This window comes from Neoarius graeffei, chromosome 14 (assembly GCF_027579695.1).
Source record: "Neoarius graeffei isolate fNeoGra1 chromosome 14, fNeoGra1.pri, whole genome shotgun sequence".
Classification (NCBI taxonomy): domain Eukaryota; kingdom Metazoa; phylum Chordata; class Actinopteri; order Siluriformes; family Ariidae; genus Neoarius; species Neoarius graeffei.
In genome coordinates, this window is record NC_083582.1 from 12,328,701 (window position 1) to 12,349,954 (window position 21,254).

Here is a 21,254-nt window from a genome sequence, read left to right on the forward strand (position 1 = left end):
TACAGCCGATGAACTGAAACTCAAAGTAGAGGAAGACCGTGAGAAAGAAAAGATTCCACATGAAGAACTGTGAGAGAATCTCGACAAGAAATACAGCCTGAAATTTTATTCTCACATGTGCACACACTAAACAATGCCCTTCAGAGATGAAAACCACTCAGGATTTTGTCTTTTAAAAAACAAACAAACATCAGCAACGAGAGTGTACTTGCACTGTTTTTAATGTTTTATTTTTACACAAGAAAATGTTGGCCTTCTGTCTTCATTCCATACACATGAAAAGACTTAAGACATTCATTTTTTCATTTTGTATTAAGTGTTGTGTGAACTGAAAAATGTTCATAGTATAAACCATGCAGAGTTTTTTTTTTTTTTTAAATTAAAATTACCTTTGTTGTAAATCTGGTATCTAAAATCTGAGATGTTACTGTAGTTGCAGTTCACCGGTCAGCCAGCAGAGGGCACAGAACAAGCTAAAGCGTGTTAATGCCACATCCATCCATTCACACTGGAACAAATAAATAAAATGGCAATATAACTGAGGTCATAAACACAGAGGACTTGGGCTTTAGTCAAAATTGAAAGGGGGGGAATTCTTATTTACTCATTCTGATAGCGTTATAACATTTGTACAGTACAGGAACATACGGAGATGGAGAACATCTTTTACACTCTTGACAATATGCAAGTTTTTTTTTTTTTAAATATAAAAGAACATAATTTACAGAATTCTTGGGGTTTTTGTGCACAAAATATTCAGGTGGTCCCTTTTTCAACATTAAGATTGAATTTTCATTAAAACAGCAATATGCAATTGCTGTTTTAATGAAAACAGCAATATTTCCTAAATGTTTTCATTTAGGAAAATTTTGAGCTTATACGTGTAAAGTGTAACTGTTCAAGGAGGTAAAATGCCGTTTGGACAGTTTAAATATTTAAATCTTTTTAAAAGATTACAAAGGGAGGAAAAACCCACTAAAATTATAACCGATGAACACTGAAGATGCTGAAAGGATTTTTATATTCTGTACGTTATGCTGTTAAACTACAGATGGGCGTTTTAATGTCGGACCTAAAATATCTAAAATTAAGATATTAAAACCTCAGTATTTGAGAGAAACTGACAACATTTCATAAAAATTTTAAATCTAAGAAAAGGCAAATTATTACAGAGGTTTTGATTAAAAAAACATTTTAAAATCAGGAGTTGGTGCATGAAGTCATTTCAAAATGTGAAAATTATGAACCCACTCTGATAAATCGTATGAAAAATGAGCTGATCGAAATCACGGTCCCTTTTTTCTGCTGATCTTTGACCCTCAGCTTAATCCTGATTGGCTGGGTGACCATTCCGACAGTCACGAGGCCTCATTTCCCCGCTGTGATGTATTTAAGAATTGCGTTTGGGATGTCTAGCGTCTCGTCCTTCTCCAGCACGATGTCATAAGAGCTGACGAACGCCTCTCTCCTCTCCTCGACCTGTAAATGTCATAATAAAAGCAATATGGTAAATGTTATATACTGTATAAAACAAAGTAAAACGATCTATAACAACTTGAAGTAAAATATTTTCTGTAGGAGTTTATCAATCTCTCGCATCATTTTGGAGAATTTTGGCCCACTCTCCTTCTTTGCTTCAGCTGATTGATGTTTGTATGCATTTGTTCATACACACCTGAAAATCCTGCTGCAGCATCACAATGGGCTTGAGGTGTGAATATTGATTTGGCCATTCCAACACCTTCATTGTTTGTCTTCTTTAGCCACAGATGCTAATTTGCTAGTGTACCTAGGATCATTGTCCAGTTGTATGACCTAAAGCTGCTGGACAGAGGACCTCAGATTTGTTTCAAGAATATTCTGCTATAAAGAAAAGTTTATCATTGTCTCAGTGACTGCATGATTCTTTGGTCTTGTGACTGCACAACCCAAAACCATAAACATCACCCCTTCAGAGTTTGAGACGTTTGGGGTGATATCCTGTGTTTGGTTTTCCTCCAAATATGGTGCTGTGCATGATGACCAAACATCTCCAACTTATTCTCATCAATCCAAAGGATATTGTTCCAGATCTTGTTTCCCCCCCTTTTTCCCTTCAGATGCAATTTTACAAACCTAAGTCACGCTATATATTCTTTTTGGAGAGAAGGGACGTTTTCCTAACCATCTTTCTGTGAAAGTCATACTTGTTCAGTGTTTTTCTGACTGTGCCATCATGAACGTTAACATTTAATGTGCTTATAGCAGACTTGTAGTACTCGAGTCCAACTTGTACCCTAATTTTAAGGGCTTGTGACTGGACTTGGACTCGAGCATTGATGAATTGGACTCAAACTCGTACATTAACTGCATTCGGACTCATAAATTGGAGACGAGGACTCTGATTTGTGTCTATTTTTTGTAATATGCCATAATAATTCAGCACAAGATACTTATATCTACATTAATTTTTGTACTAATTTCATTGCAAGAATGTCAAACCTGCGTGCCTTGGAGCATGCATTAGATGGACTCTCAGGTGTGTTCTGGACAGTGCGCACGCCAAGTGAACTCTCACATGCCGTAAACAACTCGCACCTATACAGAATTAAGGTGCAATCAGCGTGCCTATATAAAGACTGTGAAAGCACACTTGTGTTGCAAAGTATTGAGCTGCATTGCTGACATTACCGAGCCTTATTTATTTTCCTGTTTTGCAACTTTGATTCTGCCTAGCCCACAATAGCCCGTTTGTGCCTCGCTCAACCTATTACACCGTTTTACGATTTTGCCTGCCATTCTGGATTGTTTACCTCTCTTCACTTGTATTAATAAACATCTTCTGCATGTACTGTACATCCATCTCCAAACCACCTCTGACAGAATACTTCACATTCCCTGACAAAGAGAATGCACATTCATCTGTTCATGTGTCATGCTCAGGAACAAACTTAACGTTAATGGTGCTAAATGCCTGGACAGAACACCCCTAGGATTGTCCACTTTGCTTATACAGACTTCTCGTGCATGGGGTGGGGAATACACTGCTATGTGTTCCATATGTAGAAGAACTATCGAGGAGACGATAGGGACAACCTCGAACTTTAATCATCATTTGGCAAGACTCCACCCAGATAAGCGACACTATGTTCATTGCCTTGTTGATAGTGGGCAGGGCTTGCTGATCAATGACCTAGCTAGTGTTAACCCTCTCTGTTATTTGCCCTGTCGATAGTGGGCAGGGCTTGCTGAGTGATGAAGCTTTTTATCTTTAGCCTAATAACTAAAATGGGGCAGTCAAGCAGCAACGTTAGTCCAACACACTAGCAGAGATGCTTTCACCTAAAGGCAACTGCCACCATCAAATGGTGCGGTTGGAGTCTTGTTCTTGGACTTGACTCGGATCAATAATGGACTTGGACTCCACTCGAAATTTTCTTTAATGACTTGGACTTGAACACTGGGGATTTGAGACTGGACTCGGACTCTAGGTTTAGTGACTTGACTACAACGCTGGCTTAAGTGGCCTGCAGGTCACATGATGTAGCTCGTGTCTTTCTTTATATCTCCAAGCATTAAATGGTCTGACCTTGGACTGAATTTGCTGGGATGCCTTTTATTTGGAGATGGCCTTATGACCCTTCCCAGATTGAAGAGTAGCAACAACTACTTCGCTGAAGTCAAGACTGGTGTCCTTTCTTCTTGGCATGATGTAGAGACACACCTGAGTGCGGTCACATTTCTTGACGATTAACAACAACTTTTGGCTGTTACCATTAAGACCAAGTCCTACAATACCAATAACTATACCTATAACCAGACATGTGGACTCGAGTCATGTGACTTGGACTCGAGTCAGACTCGAGTCATCATTTTGATGACTTGAGACTTGAAATCCCTAGATGAGGAATGACTTGCAACTCGACTCGGACTTGCACGCTGTTGACTCGAGACTTGACTTGGACTTGACAGTTTTAGCTTGCAATGACTTGGCGTATCAGGTATAAATATTCTTCCCCCCCCCCCCCGATTTTGAATCCAAGTACACTCGTTATTATTTGAATGCGGTGTAGCTCCTTGTCCTAGGCTACGGCAGCTCAATCCACTAGCACTAGGTGTCACTCAAGCACAATGCCGGGGTGGCCCTATATTTAGCCGGGACCATCCCCAGCCCAAACCATCAATGGTGGCCTGCTTGGAGCATGGGGAAAATAATTTTCACTAATTTTGGTCACTGATCTTACTCTTGCATTAATCATCAATTCAACTGCACTCTGCATTTTCACATGGCAGCCCAGACGCCGACAGCATCGCAGCAGATTAAATAGGCGCTACCAAATAAGGAAATTCTCCCCTCCCCTCTATTGCAGTTGGTTTGGTCCAAGACTCCTCCTCTGTATTGCGGGGAACTTAAACAACATTGGCGCGAAACAGCGCGCGTCAGTGATGGAGGGCAGGAAGAGGCCAGGTGGAACCGAAAGCGCGAAGCTTAAAAAAGGTGGCAGCAAAATGTGCCAAATTGACAGATATGTTCTCAAGACCAGCTGGTAGGTTACGAAAGATATGGAGTATGATAACCCTGTTTGTCGATTTTATCAGTCTATGCTAGGCCTATAATGTGTCGATAGTTTGCGATGTCAATTCAGCTTTTTGAGGTCATGTGAAATCTCGCAATTTACACGGTATAGATGTGGTGCATGTCTTAATTCTAAGAAGAACCGGACATTGCTTTACATCCCAGTTATTAACAGTTTTAGATGAACAGGTCCCAAATGTGCTGTTGCGCGTTATTTCCTCATCCAGCCTATTTCATCTCGCTGTCACACCGTGCATTTCCACAGGCGCGCGCACATTGTGGTTATGAACACATAGGCCTAGAAGTCATATTTGATGTTAAATAATTGTTGTTAAATATATAACTTAGAAGAGGCGTATGCCAATATTCTAAGCAGAATTGAACACTTGCTTTAGCCTACATTTCATTTAACCATTTTTGAGTTGCCTAATGCGCCCTCACGCTTTATCTGCCAGTTGCTGAGTACCCAGCATTGTTGATTTGCCATTATTTTCGAGGCGTATGCGGCATGTAATGCACAAGCATTGGTTCAAATGCACGCGAGATGGGTGCTTTCGTTATTTTAAGACTATGTGACTAAAAATGTGTTGTGTAATTCGTCTTAAATAACGCGAAACAATCAGCCATACTCGCTGCTTTGCTATTTGGAGTGGCGGTCAGCTGGATTTCGCCCCCGACAGAAAAGTTCATTCCCATACCCAGGCCGAAGATGCCGATTTCTGAAGATGCATGTCCTTTGGATGTGTTTTCAAATATTTTCACTAAGGAACTTTGGGACATGTTGGTGACACAGATAAATGTATATGCGGATTAGACACGCGGCCACACACCATCCGATTTTAAGTGGAGCCCCGTCTCATACTAGATGAAATCGTTCGTCGGTCTCTGCATTACGTTTGTGGTCATTAAACTACCGCGTAATGGAAGTTTTATTAACCCTAAAGTAATGCAGAGAACGACGAACAACATACATTGTCACTACCTGAATTTAAACCAAATAAAAAGCATTGTGAAAGAACAGTTATTTGTTTTATCTTTTTTAATGTACTCAAATTCTTCCTCCATTTCAAAGTGGCCTGAATGTGAATTAAACTCCCGGAGTGAAAACAGGGCCCACTCCAGCCCTGCTCAAGCACTTCAACTGGTTCAAATGAAAAACCAAACGGTGATGGGCAACGAGGACGCTGAATGATGAACGGACAGATAAAAACATGATTCCCCGCGTAATTTCCTTTGGATTTAAAGAATACTCCAATACAGATGGCAAACGCATTGCTACGTGCAGAACATGTGGAGCCACAATTTCGGACAGCCAGTCAACCACATCAAACTTCGCTCGTCACCTGAGGCTGCATAAGGACAAGTAAGTAACAAAGCCAGCTAGCAAGAATCTGTACAGGCTAGTTGGTGGCTAGAAGTGGAATGTGTTAATGTATTAACGCTGTCAAGGATTTGTTTTGCTTTGCTGAATATAAAATAGTGAAGTAGATTTTTTTATTGGATTGCTTTTGTGTTCAGTCTAGTGTTAGATTATGTGGGCTAGGCTACCAGTTAACACACATTGGGAAGGCATAGCCAGAAGGTGGTGATTTGGTCAGAGCAGAGAACATTTACAAGATTGTTATAAAGGCTCTGGTCAGAACGACACAGACTTATGATAAGAACCGGACAGCAAAGGATAAAACTTAAATCAAATAAACAGTTACCCAGGCTGCAAACTAAGTATGTAAAACAGAAGTTCGCTCTTTGCAATGGGAAAGTCAGTGCTTGTCATGAAGGCATTTAAACCACTGAGACGAGATGACTAGCAATGCAAGTTAAACCAGGCGTTTAACTGTTTGCTACGTACTGCACCAAGTCGTGGACGCTGTGCGATGTGTGTTATTAGTGCTGGGATTACGCGTCATCAGAGACATTCAATTCTATTCTCTTCCTCTCTCTGGTGTCATGTAGGCAATGTGAATAATGGGCCATTTGGGCTATGTAAAATGTAAGCTCAGCTGACGTTTTATAGCGCAGTACATCCCGACAGATTGGAGTGTAGCCTACTCCGACGCGAGGCATTATCCCACAGTCTTTTACCCAAACGACAGGGCACACAATGCCTCTGCATAGCGTGGCTTTACCAGTGCATTTATTAGTCTCTGGCGAGAAACCAAATTCGCCAAAAGCACGCAACTTGGATCTGGAGGATTCCGCTGAACATTCTGAAATTCACAACAACTGTTTATTCTACTTTATTATACGGCTCTCTAGAATGTTGCCAGGGCTTCATTCTCACATTCTGGCCAGAGCCCTAGAGGACTCTGATTCTGGCTACATCGTCACAACGTTCTGTGTTTACTGAGGCTACCGGTATTTTAGCGAGTGTTTAGTGAATGCATTGTGGTCTAGCTAAACTGCTTAAGGGAACATCCTGGCTGGCTTGTATTAAACATTATACTGTGTATAAACAAATATGTTCAGATTAAATGAACTCAGACTTTGATATTGAAAATGATAAAAACATGTTAATGTCTACATGATTAAAAACAGAAAACAAGTAGGCCTACTAATTTTACATTTTTTTTTCCTTGTTTAGATTTGCAGAATATCTGAAGAACAAGATCATCCCAAGTGAGACAGAGCAGCCGTCCATTTCTGGATTCCTTACTGCAAAACATAGACAGTACAATGCTACCCACCCACAACAAAAAGCCATCACAAATTCAGTACTAACAGATTTGGTCATTGGATGCAACATCCCTCTCTCAGTAGTGGAGAACAGATATTTCCGGAATTTTTTGTCAGTTAGTTGGTCTCTCTCACACACACAAACGTACTCAAGTCACATTGTATTGTGTTAAAGGCATGTCATGTTGTATGTTGGGACAGTGCCTAACTTCAGAAGGAAAACCATTCTTTGATTCTAAAAGTACACAGATCATCTGTTAGCTTGGACTTTGAGTTTCATGTCTTAAAATGCACATGAAAAGCATTTTTATGTGAAAAATGACATGAATGAAATGAAAAGAAAATGATTTGTTACACAGTACCAGTACTAGTTTTGTTTAGAATTTTGTTTTAATTTCTCACTAATTTTCCAATAAAAAATTTAAGGAAATGGTCATACCTTCACTCATTCTCACACCCTTAGCCTCAGATGTACACTGACTCACTCAAACTAAACTCACTGAAAATTTAGGATGCTTTACTAACGTTAACTAACTAATCATTGTCTCCTCTGAGATTCTTTGATTGTCTTGGGGCACAAGCTCAAACATTTTAAAATGGAAAAGAATGGGTGTACTGTAGTTACTTGTGCTGCCTCTATGAATCATTGACATTACATTACATTTAGCAGACATTTTTATCCAAGGTGACTGGCAAAGGAGGACATACACTGCAGTGTAGAGAGGTAATACATTTGTGATCAAAAATGTGTTGATTGCCTGTAGAATAAATGGTGACTTGTTAGGGACTTGGAAAAAAATGAGACTTGGACTCGACTTGGCTTGGGTAGGACTTGGACTTGACTTGGTCAAAAGTGCCTTGACTTGTGACTTGACTCGGACTTGAGTGGTAGGACTTGAGACTTACTTGTGACTTGCACATTAGTGACTTTGTCCCACCTCTGCCTATAACTACAACTATGGCTATACCTCTGCCTGAATCTAGTTCCAGTCTGAAGCAGTCACACCACAATTATAATTCCGACTACAATACTGGTTGGTCCTGCCACTCAGGTAAATAAATGCATGCAACTTAGGAATAGTCATGGAAGCACATTATTCCAGGTCATACTGTATAGCTTGGACTTCAAAAAACAAACAACCCATGCACATACTCCGATGGTTGACAAAATATAGATAGATAACGGACTACAGAAATATAATAAAAAAAAAAAAAGGATAAAGTACGGAATGGTTACAGATTTTAATACAGATGCATCATGGATGCTAATAATTTACAGATTGGTCATGGACATTTCAGTATATTACAGATTGGTTATGGATTTCATACGGAAGATGTATCATGGATAAAAAATTAAGTAGTCTAAAACAAATGTTTGGACTGCTGAAGTTCACAATTTAAATATCTTCTGATTTTATATGTTTATTAATTTACTACTGATATTTCATGGAAAACCACATCCATGAATAAAAGATTCGTGCTTTGTATTAATTTTTATTTTCTGTGAATCCGTGTTCAATGACTTCATGATGCAACAAGGATGTACAAAGATGCCTGGGGAAGATAGCAAATGGTCAGACAACGTCAAATGTAAACAATTACCTGATTGGTCAGATGTTTTATCGGATCAGGTCCAGGCCTGGAAAAATCGCTCCAGAAGCAATCTCAGCAATACAGATAAACCCAGGCCTGGGCTATAGGTATAATTATTGGTCTGGTATGACCAACAACCACAAACTGCAGGGGACTGATTTATTTATAGTTATTGATATTATGGGACCAGGCCTTTAGGGGTCACCACAGCGGATAACGTCCCTCCATCTCCTCTTGTCCTCTGTACCGTCTTCTGACAGACCAACCATCCTCATGTCCTCCTTCACCACATCCATACATCTCATCTTTACTCTTCCTCTTTTCCTTCTACCTGGCAACTCCATCTCCAGCATTCTTTTCCCAGTATACCCTGGATCTCTCCTCTGTACATGTCCAAACCATCTCAAACTCACTTGGTCTCCAAGCCATTCTACATGTCCTGTCCCTCTAATATACTCATTTCTAATCTTATTCAACTTTGTCACACCCAGTGAAAATCTGAACATCTTCAACTCTGCTACCTCCAGTTCAGCCTCCTGTCTTTTTGTCAGCTCTTCCTGATTAACTAAACTGTGTGAATTTCATTAGTAACACCTGACTGCTAATTACTCTCTTAATGATTGTAGAAGTTGGAAGGGTGTACTTATTTTTTCATATCTGGTTTCTGAATGTTGGTTTAATTTTTGTGGGAAAAAAAAAAAAAAAAAGTTACTACATATCTGTTGTGTGCGTGTTTTTTTTTTGTCAGATAAGCCGAGGTTATTTGTTTATAGAAATTGATGAGGACCACACAATTGCTGAGGCGATAAATAAAAAGAGACTTGAATAGAAAGGAGGGTGCCATTTCTTTTTCCCAACTGTATATGAACAGTTAAAAAGCATGATAATACTATTCATGATATTATGGGTTTTGAGAAATAAACTCTGATATAATTGTGTGTTTTTTGGGGTGGATCTGTGGGCGTCTTGTGGAGGGGTCACCTTGTCGTTGAGGTAGCCGATGCGAAGGATGTTGTGGAGGTCCTGCACTCCATCAGCCATGTTCAGGTCTCCCAGTGAATCCCCTAGCAGCAGCACATTGGTGCGATCATGTGCGAACTGGTGTGTGTTCTGTAATGCTCCCTCTTTTTTATTAAATACGTGGATCAACTCGCCTTTAAATGCACACACCACACCCTGACACACACACACACGTTTAATAAAGACAGAAATCATGCCTTTAAATATTAGTTTCAGTCATAAATAAGAGCTGAAGGAAGATTACGTGTTGGTCGTAGTCCATGTAGTTGGAAAAGATTTGCACGTTCGGGTGGAAGACGCCATGTTCAGTGATCACTCCCTCTAAAGTATCTCCAACTCCGGCTGAGAAGATCAGCAGAGGGACCGAGTTCTGGTTCAGCATGTCAAAGAAAGACCCATACCCCTCTCTAACAGGACACACACACAGTCCGCACAAGAACACACAGAGAAGTGTACTAACAGAAGTATATGAAGCATGATGCATTGTGGGAAATCACCTCAACATGGCACCCGATTCCTTCACAGCCTGAGCCAGCTGGTCTTTCCTGATTCGTTGTTGGATGATCAAATCATGAACTCGTGTCCACCTGACGTAATGGAATAAAGCATAAAATAATGCTAAAAGCAGAATTAGAATGAATTAGTGTGTTAATGTTGGTGTGATCACTGACCATTCCACCATGTGGGGAATTTTCTCCTCCACCGACATTGAGCTGTCGATCTCAATACGATAATAATGAGCCACCAAATCCGATAGCTGGATAAAACATTAGGTGGGGGGGTAGAAGTATATCGTACAGTAATGGGAAATGGGTATCAAACATTATGAGGTCAGGGATAAAATATTAAATTGATTAAATAATCAAACAAATAAACAAATACAAAAATACGTCCAGTTCCTTTACAATTGTGGCACAATATTTTTTCCCCCCAATCCACCAATTCTAATAAATCACATCAAACACATTTCATCATTGTTTTAGTGAAACTTTATTTTTTTTACTTTTAACCCCAAACCCATCCTCTGTAGATCTGAAAACATTCTGCATGATCCAGTTACATGATCAAGTGATTAATCAGACTCATCACTATAATGACTATATTCCATTACACTACAGCACTGCTGAATAAAAGTAACTGAACATCAGGGATTAATTTCCTTGAACAGCACTACATACAGCGTGTCCGATTCCACTTCAATCTGCTTTTCTCGTTTAACTTTTTAAACATTTTGTATGTCAAATTTTATCCTCATGAACACTGATGGTGGTTTACCTTCGATTTACAGTCCTCACTAACAAGTGTGCTCCTGAAAAGAACACCTGTGGAGGGGTAAATAAATAAATTTAAAAAGTTATATATCAGCAACTCTCATGCTGTTCTGTGTGTGTGTATACTCACTGTGTGTAGTAGGGCAGCGTATCCCATTGTGAGCAAACCTGGTGAGTGTCATGTCGAAGTCAGAGATCACCTACATAGACACACACACCCCTTAAAATTATCACACACATTCACACTCCCTCCTTTCGCCCGTAGTCAGCTGGGATAGGCTCCAGCTTGCCTGCGACCCTGTAGAACAGGATAAAGCGGCTAGAGATAATGAGATGAGAATGAGATTCACACTCCCTTTCACATCTAGGAGTAATTTAGCACAGCCAATCCTCCTAGATGCATATTTTTGGGAGGAAACTAGACAGGAAACCCACACAGACCTGAGATCAGGAATGCATCAGATCGTGTGTGTGTGTGTGTGTGTGCGCGTGTGTGTGTACCTGCAGGGCATCAGGTCCTGCTCTCTGCATGTTGTTGATGATGGTTTCCACTTGTCCTCTGTATCTCACACACACTGAGGCTTTCTTCAGCTCCGGAATCTGAAAAAGAAAAAAAAATATTTAACTCTTTTATTAAACTTATTTTAATGAGTCAAGCAAATCTTATTCGTCCTCACAACTATACACAGTGTGCAGTAAACAGTGAGAGGAAATAAGATTTCTCCTGGACCCAAGGAGTAACACACCGGTAGACAGACACAGTGCTGACGGGACATACACGATGTACAACAGGAATGAAAGTGAGCTGGATGACCCTGATTAGGTTCTAACTGTAGTCTGTAATTTGAGACAAACGCCCCTTTTCCACCAAAGCAGTTCCAGGGCTGGTTCGGGGCCAGTGCTTAGTTTGGAACCGGGTTTTCTGTTTCCACTGACAAAGAACTGGCTCTGGGGCCAGAAAAACCGGTTCCAGGCTAGCACCAACTCTCTGCTGGGCCAGAGGAAAGAACCGCTTACGTCAGCGGGGGGGGGGGGGGGGGGGGGGGGGAGTTGTTAAGACCAACAACAATAACAAGACCGCGAAAGATCGCCATTTTTAAGCGACGAGAAGCAGCAGCTGTACAAACGCGAAGTCATCCATTATTATTGCCTGGCCCGTAGCCAGGGGGGATCGGAGGGATCGTTCGATCCCCCCCCGACACACAAGCCCCTCAAGATTACTCAAGATTCATTCATTTGTTCATGTCCGATGAATATACATTGATTCACATTTAAATTTCTCATCTCATTATCTCTAGCCGCTTTATCCTTCTACAGGGTCGCAGGCGAGCTGGAGCCTATCCCAGCTGACTACGGGCGAAATGCGGGGTACACCCTGGACAAGTCGCCAGGTCATCACAGGGCTGACACAGACAACCATTCACACTCACATTCACACCTAGGGTCAATTTAGAGTCACCAGTTAACCTAACCTGCATGTCTTTGGACTGTGGGGAAACCGGAGCACCCGGAGGAAACCCACACGGACACGGGGAGAACATGCAAACTCTGCACAGAAAGGCCCTCGCCGGCCCTGGGGCTCGAACCCAGGACCTTCTTGCTGTGAGGCGACAGCGCTAACCACTACACCACCGTGCCACATTTAAATTTACAATATCAAATCCAGACTAATCAAAAAAGAAAAGTAGACTAAGTGAGGACGAGTTAGAAAAACGGGTTCATTTCTCCTATGTTTATGTTTACACGATTTGTTCAGACTGCTTTACACCCCAATCCAGTGGGTGGCGGTAATGCCCCCATTAGACCCCTTTCACTGACGTCACCCGAAACTGGAAGTAAACAAACCCTGCGCCATATTGGAAGACCAACAAACTCGTGATTAGGGGGAAATAACGGCAGCGTGCGGAATTTAAACCCACGAGGCACTTGGTTCATCAAAAACCTACAATGGTAAACTTGTGTTGTGTTAGGGTGTTCCAACAAAGCTGATGGGAAAGGTGAAAAGAAGTCTTTCTTCAGAATACCAGCTGTGATTGAGACACAAGCAAACCAAGGAGCTTTCTGCCAGGAGACAGAGAGAGGATTTAGCTGCTTTATGCAGAGCGGATCTGAATACTTCAAGTCTATTTTGTTACTGGTAAGTCACTAGGCTAGAGTGTTGTAGAACATTTTTTTAAATGTTTACTGAATAAAAACATCCTTAATTTTATCAAATATACTCTACTCTATATTTCATTTCTTTCTTTTGTTTTAATTTTCCTCCCTCCATCCCTCTTTGGATTTTAAATATAGTTTTTCCCCATGTCCAAATAATTCAAATATATATAAATAAAAACAGATAAGTAGTAAATTAAAAATAAATTATGAAAAAAAAAAAAAAATCCACTCTCCCTTGCCCCGAGTCTTATCATATGGGTCAAACCCATCAATCACAGCCAGTTTCTCCACATACCGTGCTCTTTCTGCAGCTGGTAATGTGCTCACATAACCAGAATTATCAGCCATCGTGTCACTTTACTCTTGCTCGTACTTTGTTTTATATTGTGAGTATGTATGTATGCATGTACTTGGTCTTCCAATATGGCGCCCTAGCACAATCTCGTGGTACGGTGACGTCACGCAGTAGCCCTCTATAAAAGAAGATAAAGACAGAAAACGCAAGAAATCTGCTGCTACTTTGTCCCAAAATATTGGCGCCATGTTCCAAAAAAGGGCCAAAATGTACCCATTTTGGTCCTTTTTTGGAACATGGCGCCAATATTTTGCTGAGTGCAGGACTTTGTTTTTCTTTTGTTTACAACAGTAGTGGTAGATCGATCTGTCAGAGTGATCAGTGGGGGTGGGGGGTAGCGTCAGCCCGTCCGTCAGTGACACGCACACACAGGGATGAGTTAGGTGGCTCGATGGCTAGGTACTAGTAGCGTCGGACCTGGGGCTGCTTTTATTTTTTTTTTCAGCTTGGGAAATTGGAGCTGTGGTGTGGTGTGAAGACAGTAAAATGCAAGACTTTAAGAGCACGTGTTTTTCAGTCGTCATGGTAACATGGCATCATGGTAACATGACGCCCTGTCAGTGGTTTGGCATTTGGATCAGAGTGAAAAGAAACGTGTGCCCTAGCTGAAAAATGAAAATGTTCAGACCAGTGTGTGTGAAAACACCCACTGTTGCTGCATTTGGGCATTTTTAAATCAATTGTCCTTATAGGGCTGTGCGATATTATTTCAATCTCAGGATTACTTGAAACATTTATCTCAATTAGAAATTGTTGTTTTTTATGCTAAAGCATGGGCAGATCAGGAGTGTTCTGATGCCATAAACAACAACTGAAGTGAGCAACAGAGACAGACAACAACAGACAGACAATGAAGGAGAGCAACAACAGAGACAGACAATGAAGGAGAGCAACAACAGACAACTGAGATGAGCAACAGAGACAGACAATGAAGTCACAGCACAGTTGTAGGAAGATAACAATAATAAGTTAGACAACAGAGAACTTATAACGAATAAAAAAATGTCTAAATTAGAAGATTTGAAGTGTGCTCGTGTATTTGGGGGGTACGGGAGTAGGGGGCCAAATGAAGTCCACTTTTGGGGAAAAAAGATCCCCCCCCTCCACAATGCTGGCTACGGGCCTGATTGTTGTTGCTTTGATATTCGCGCCAAGGTTTATGCAAATGTAGCGATGTAACTGACGTATACAGCGACGTAATGACGTGTCTCCTCTTAGCACCGCGAGCTATGGAAAAGCAAACTGGTTCTCAGCTGGCTCGCAAGTTGAACGAGTTGTGAACCAGCACCGGCTCCGAACCAGCCCTGGAACTGATTTGGTGGAAAAGGGGTAAAAGTGTAACATGAGAAAGAACGTGATTGGCTGATCGACTCACCAATCAGAGCTGGACTAAAATATTTGCATCATGTCTCCTCACAGAAAACTCCAGCCCACACACACACTTGTTTTTAAACAGATCAGCCCCAGCGCATTACTACAAACCTGCACTACTGTCAGAGCTGCTATTACAAAGAACTAATCAACACTTTCTGACCAATCAGAACGCAGAGCTGCCCTCACACTTTATCATCGGAGGAAGACTGTTAGGACACTGCGAACAGAAGAAAAGATCCAGGGGACGTTAAAAACCTGCACACACACACACACACAGGGTGTGTATAAACACCAAAAGAGAATTATTAACCAGCCTGAGTGTGTTTCTGTTCACCAGCGTTCACACACTGACCCCAAAATCGAGCTTCCATCACTAATAACCACAACAAACTACAATAAAGCACAATTCAGTTCAAATCACATCAGTAGCTTAATTTAGATTGTGACTTTAACAAACCAGAACCCACGAATGGAAATCAAAATAAGCCAATATTAAAAAAATAAATGTAAAATAAAAAACCCTGAAATAATAATAATCACACAATGAAAATGGAGGTTTTTCCCTAAATTCATAGAAGGCATCTTTTTTTTTTCCCCACCAAGCCCCGCCCACTATCCTCCTCGCCAGTCGCGGAATACAGGTGGGAAAATGCGGATGAATTATTGAGGAAAAACTAAATTAGCGCAGATTTAATCAAACTGCTAACAACAACTCTTACCATTTTCAACAGAATATTCAGAACTATCCTCGTCTGTAATGATGAAAATCACTTTTTCTCCCACACGAGAGAAGAAAGGAAAAAGAAAAGAGTTGAGACTTTAACAAGGAAGCTGATGCATACAGTAACTAAAGCGAGTGAATCCGGATTCAAAGCACTTTATAGGTAGCTTCTTCTTGGGGTTTTATGGCTGTTGGCAAACAACGTTTTGGTGCAATATCGCCACCAACTGGTATGGAGTGTAGATGGGCTATAGCTTGTCTTTAAAAAATAAAAATAATAATAATACATTTTCTCCATCAATTTCACTCTTCTGAAATACTGAACCAAAAATAAATAACTTTTCTCTCAAGAGCTTCTTTGTAAAAGGTCCTGCAAATCCAAATTTAACTTAAGTTTTTCAAGGTTCAGTCTCAGTTCCCTTCTCACCGTTTCGTATTTCTCATCTCATTATCTCTAGCCGCTTTATCCTGTTCTACAGGGTCGCAGGCAAGCTGGAGCCTATCCCAGCTGACTACGGGCGAAAGGTGGGGTACACCCTGGACAAGTCGCCAGGTCATCACAGGGCTGACACAGCACAGACAACCATTCTGTGAATCTGAAACATGGATTAAGCCAAATGAATATATAGCATTAAATGAAGCGAGTCCTCCTGGATACAGTTATATACACCAGCCTCGTCAAACTGGCAGAGGAGGAGGCATTGCGGTTATTTATAATGATTATCTAGGTGTAACACAAAAACCTGGTTATAAATTTAATACATTTGAAGTTCTTCATACTCATATAATGTATGTAGCCTCAAAAAATAGGTCTACCCAGTTAATTCCATTGCTTATTATTTACAGGCCCCTGGGGCCATATTCTGAGTTTCTTTCTGAATTTGCAGATTTTATCTCAGACCTGGTTATTTCCTTAGACAAAGCTTTAGTTGTTGGAGATTTTAATATTCACTTTGATAACCCAGAAGACCCTTTAAAAACAGCATTTGTGTCCATTTTAGATTCAGTAGGGATTAATCAGAATGTCATAGGACCGACCCATAATGGTGGTCACACCCTCGATCTAATACTAACATTCAGGTTAAACATAGACAAAATAGTCATACTTCCACAGTCTGAAGTTATCTCAGATCATTATCTCATCTCATTCAAACTACGTCTGATTAATAATATATGCACCTCACCATGCTACTGTATTAAACGTACATTCACGTCAACTACTGCACAGAGCTTTATAAATGATCTCCCAGAGCTATCAACTTTGATTGGGTCACTGTCAGACCCTGCAGAACTTGATCAGGCAACTGAATGCTTAGAGTCAACGTTCCGCCATACCTTAGATAATGTAGCTCCTCTTAAAAGGAAAATGGTCAGAGACAAAAAATTAGCACCCTGGTATAATGATGACACTAGCACATTAAAACAGACCACTCGAAAATTGGAACGTAAATGGCGTCAAACAAAATTGGTAGTGTTCAAATTAGCTTGGAAGGAGAGCTTCCTGAAGTATAGAAAAGCTCTTAGTGCTGCGAGATCAACATATCTCTCCTCCCTAATAGAAGATAACAAAAATAATCCTAGATTCCTATTTAATACTGTAGCAAAATTAACCAGGAATAAGTCCACTATAGACACATGCACACCTGCAGTATATAATAGTAACGATTTCATTAATTTTTTTAATGACAAAATTGAGAATATCCGACAAAAATTCAAACTACTAATTTAAGGTCAGACAATGAAAGTGACCTTGTAGTTAACCATATAACTCTATCAGATCATCAATTAGAATGTTTTACTCCCCTTAAAGAAACTGAATTACTTTCATTAATCTCGGCATCAAAAGCCTCAACTTGCGTACTAGATCCCTTACCTACACATCTATTCAAACAGATAATACCTGAAGTAATTGAACCGCTTCTAAAAATAATAAATTCTTCTCTCACGATTGGCTATGTACCCAAATCCTTTAAACTAGCAGTTATCAAACCCCTGATTAAAAAACCTGACCTTGAGCCCTGTCAGCTGTCCAATTATAGGCCAATATCAAATCTCCCCTTTATCTCCAAGTTCCTTGAAAAAGCTGTGGCACAGCAGTTATGCTCATATTTACATAGGAATAACATCCATGAAATGTATCAGTCAGGATTTAGACCTCATCATAGCACAGAGACAGCTTTGGTTAAAGTAGTAAATGACCTACTGTTGGCATCTGATCAGGGCTGTGTTTCGCTGCTTGTGTTGCTTGACCTTAGTGCAGCATTTGATACCATTGATCAATCCATTCTTCTGGATAGACTAGAAAATGTTGTGGGAGTTAAGGGAACGGCCCTCTCCTGGCTCAGGTCTTATCTAACTGATCGTTATCAGTATGTTGATGTAAATGGTGATATTTCTAGATGTACTGAGGTAAAGTTTGGTGCTCCACAAGGTTCTGTCTTGGGGCCACTGCTTTTTTCTCTATATATGTTACCTCTTGGTGATATTATTCGTAAACATTGTATTAGTTTCCACTGTTATGCTGATGACACACAGTTGTATGTTTCTGCAAAACCTGATGAGAGACACCAGCTTTATAGAATTGAGGAATGTGTTAAGGCCGTTAGACACTGGATGCTTATTAATTTCCTTCTGCTTAACTCTGACAAGACTGAAGTACTTGTACTAGGACCACATACAGCTAGAAGTAAGTTTTCTGATTACACAGTGACTCTGGATGGCCTTTCTGTTTCTTCATGTGCAGCAGTAAAAGATCTCGGCGTGATTATTGACCCCAGGCTTTCATTTGAAACTCACATAGATAACATTACCCAGATAGCTTTCTTTCATCTCAGAAATATTGCTAAGATAAGAAATTTAATGTCACTACATGACACGGAAAAACTAGTTCATGCTTTCGTTACCTCCAGGTTGGATTATTGTAATGCCTTACTGTCTGGATGTTCCAATAAGTGCATAAACAAGCTCCAGTTAGTTCAAAATGCAGCAGCAAGAGTCCTTACTAGAACTAGAAAATATGACCACATCACCCCTGTCTTATCCACACTGCATTGGCTCCCAATCAAATTTCGTATTGATTATAAAATACTACTATTGACCTTTAAAGCGCTGAGTGGTCTAGCACCACAGTACCTGAGTGAACTTCTGGTCCTTTATGACCCGCCACGCCTACTTAGATCAAAAGGTGCAGGCTATCTGCTGGTACCTTGTATAGTGAAGGCTACATCAGGGGGCAGAGCCTTTTCTTACAAAGCTCCACAGTTATGGAACAACCTTCCAAGTAATGTTCGGGAATCAGACACAGTCTCAGCATTTAAGTCTAGGCTGAAAACATATCTGTTTAGTCAAGCCTTTTGTTAATGGTGTTTATGAGGTAAAGGTGTAGATCTGGAGGGTCCTCAGACCATGGGCGATTGCTCTAAGACAACGAGGGAGGCTCAGCCTCCTCTAAAAATGACGAACATCGTGTAGGATGAATTGTGCTAGGCTTATGTTATAGCCGACCTTATAACATTGCTATTTCAGATCCAGAATCATAGAAATATATGTGCTCAACCCAACTACAGTGCGAAATCATTCCGTTATAACTTTCCCCAGTTCGCCTAATGTGTGCGTGAGTTTTTCCCCCTTGTGACAGCGCGATGCAGCGCATCCTCAGTGGATTGGGAGCTATGTGCTTGTCAATCTCAAAATGCAAGACAATTATTGGACAAATACTGCGAAAACGCCCGCCCACGGACTCTCACGGACTCCCAGCCTCAATGGACTTCAACAGCATTTGGGAGCTATGCGCTTTTCAATCTCAAAATGCAAGACGGTTATTGGACAAATACTGTGAAAATGCCCGCCCATGGACTCCGAGCCTCACATGGGAGGGACATGGCAGTTTCCGCGAGGAGACTGGTGATTGGTGAAAGAGGCCGGATATTTTCTTTGATTGACAGCTCGTTTCAACTATAGACAGGCAGCGGTACAGTGTTGCCAGATTGGGCGGGTTTTGAACATATTTTGGGCTGGATAACGTCAGCAGTATCTGGCAACATCAGTTCAGTCCCATGCGGATTCACAAGTGCTGTGGTGTATTGTAAGAGATTGGCTTACATTTCGATTTCATTCATTACATACGGTTTCTACCAGCTTTTTTAGTTTGTATATATTTTCATTGTAAATAAAGTGTAAATATAGTGTTGTCAAGTTTGCTATCTTAGTTCCAGAAATTTCGTTTATTTGAGTGACTGAACTTGAACTTGAGGGGGCTAGTCAGCTAGCAAGAAAGCTGCGCACGGATGCCAAGCATTGCTGATTTAATTTTGGCAAAGCCATTTGCCCAGGGGCGCAGATAGGATTTTTGAACTGGGGGGGACTGAGCTGTCAGCAAATTATTCCATTTTGTGTATGCATGTATGTGTGCGTGTGTGTATATGTGTGTGTGTATATATATACTACCGTTCAAAAGTTTGGGGTCACTTTGAAATGTCCTTATTTTTGAAAGAAAAGCACTGTTCTTTTCAATGAAGATCACTTTAAACTAATCAGAAATCCACGCTATACATTGCTAATGTGGTAAATGACTATTCTAGCTGCAAATGTCTGGTTTTTGGTGCAATATCTTCATAGGTGTATAGAGGCCCATTTCCAGCAACTCTCACTCCAGTGTTCTAATGGTACAATGTGTTTGCTCATTGCCTCAGAAGGCTAATGGATGATTAGAAAACCCTTGTACAATCATGTTAGCACAGCTGAAAACAGTTTAGCTCTTTAGAGAAGCTATAAAACTGACCTTCCTCTGAGCAGATTGAGTTTCTGGAGCATCACATTTGTGGGGTCGATTAAATGCTCAAAATGGCCAGAAAACTGTCTTGACTATATTTTCTATTCATTTTACAACTTATGGTGGTAAATAAAAGTGTGACTTTTCATGGAAAACACAAAATTGTCTGGGTGACCCCAAACTTTTGAACGGTAGTGTGTATACATGTTATTTCACCTCCCTCACTGCCATCACCAGGAACTACCTGCAGGCCAGGACAATGATAACATTTTAACATAGCCTATGGAAATCCAAAGTTTACACATTATCATCACGCACAGAAATTGCAAAACTAGTTTTAAAACCGCTAAATTCCAACTGTTAAACATAGCGAGAGGCTGGGCTACGTGTGTGTGTGTGTAAAGTGTAAACCAGTGCATCCTGACTTTCTAACTATGCCTGTGTGTTGCGTGAGCGGCAGTCAGTCAACAACTCTTCGCAAAGTTTCCTTATGAAACAATATGCTCGCTGAAATTATGGCAGGGAACGCCAGATTAAACATTAAAACTGCCTTCTGAGCACTGTATCTACAGGCTACCACCGAAAGAAGGAGGCTACCAGAAAGGCATCTCTACTCCGTACGATTTTACTTTCACTACGACATTACTTTGAACAGACTATCAAAAAATTGCAAGGTGATATGATAAAGTAAGGCACAGTTTACTTACAGTCGTTTTTTTTTTTTTTAAACGATGCAGTCGTTTTCTGCCTTTTGGCACCCTTCA

At 40.6% G+C, this 21,254-nt stretch overlaps 1 protein-coding gene across 3 annotated transcripts; it reads right to left on the minus strand.

Annotated features, from left to right (window-relative positions):
• Positions 1-670: 670 nt before the first annotated feature.
• On the minus strand, positions 671-15,872 carry LOC132897977 (7-methylguanosine phosphate-specific 5'-nucleotidase-like). Of its 3 annotated transcripts, XR_009656431.1 has the most exons (10): positions 15,718-15,870; positions 11,614-11,712; positions 11,243-11,312; positions 11,117-11,163; positions 10,513-10,598; positions 10,339-10,428; positions 10,086-10,248; positions 9,803-9,997; positions 1,676-1,821; positions 1,402-1,479 (listed from the first exon to the last, which is right to left on the minus strand). XR_009656431.1 is itself a non-coding variant. In XM_060939295.1 (9 exons), the coding sequence occupies exons 1-9, from the start codon at positions 15,718-15,720 to the stop codon at positions 1,369-1,371; spliced, it is 864 nt and encodes a 287-aa protein (XP_060795278.1). In that variant the 5' UTR covers positions 15,721-15,870; the 3' UTR covers positions 671-1,368. The 3 variants fall into 3 exon arrangements, 1 of the variants encoding a protein (XP_060795278.1); XM_060939295.1 differs by lacking the exon at positions 1,676-1,821 and having other exon boundaries at positions 671-1,479; XR_009656430.1 differs by having other exon boundaries at positions 1,676-9,997; positions 15,718-15,872.
• Between the last annotated feature and the right edge of the window lie 5,382 nt (positions 15,873-21,254).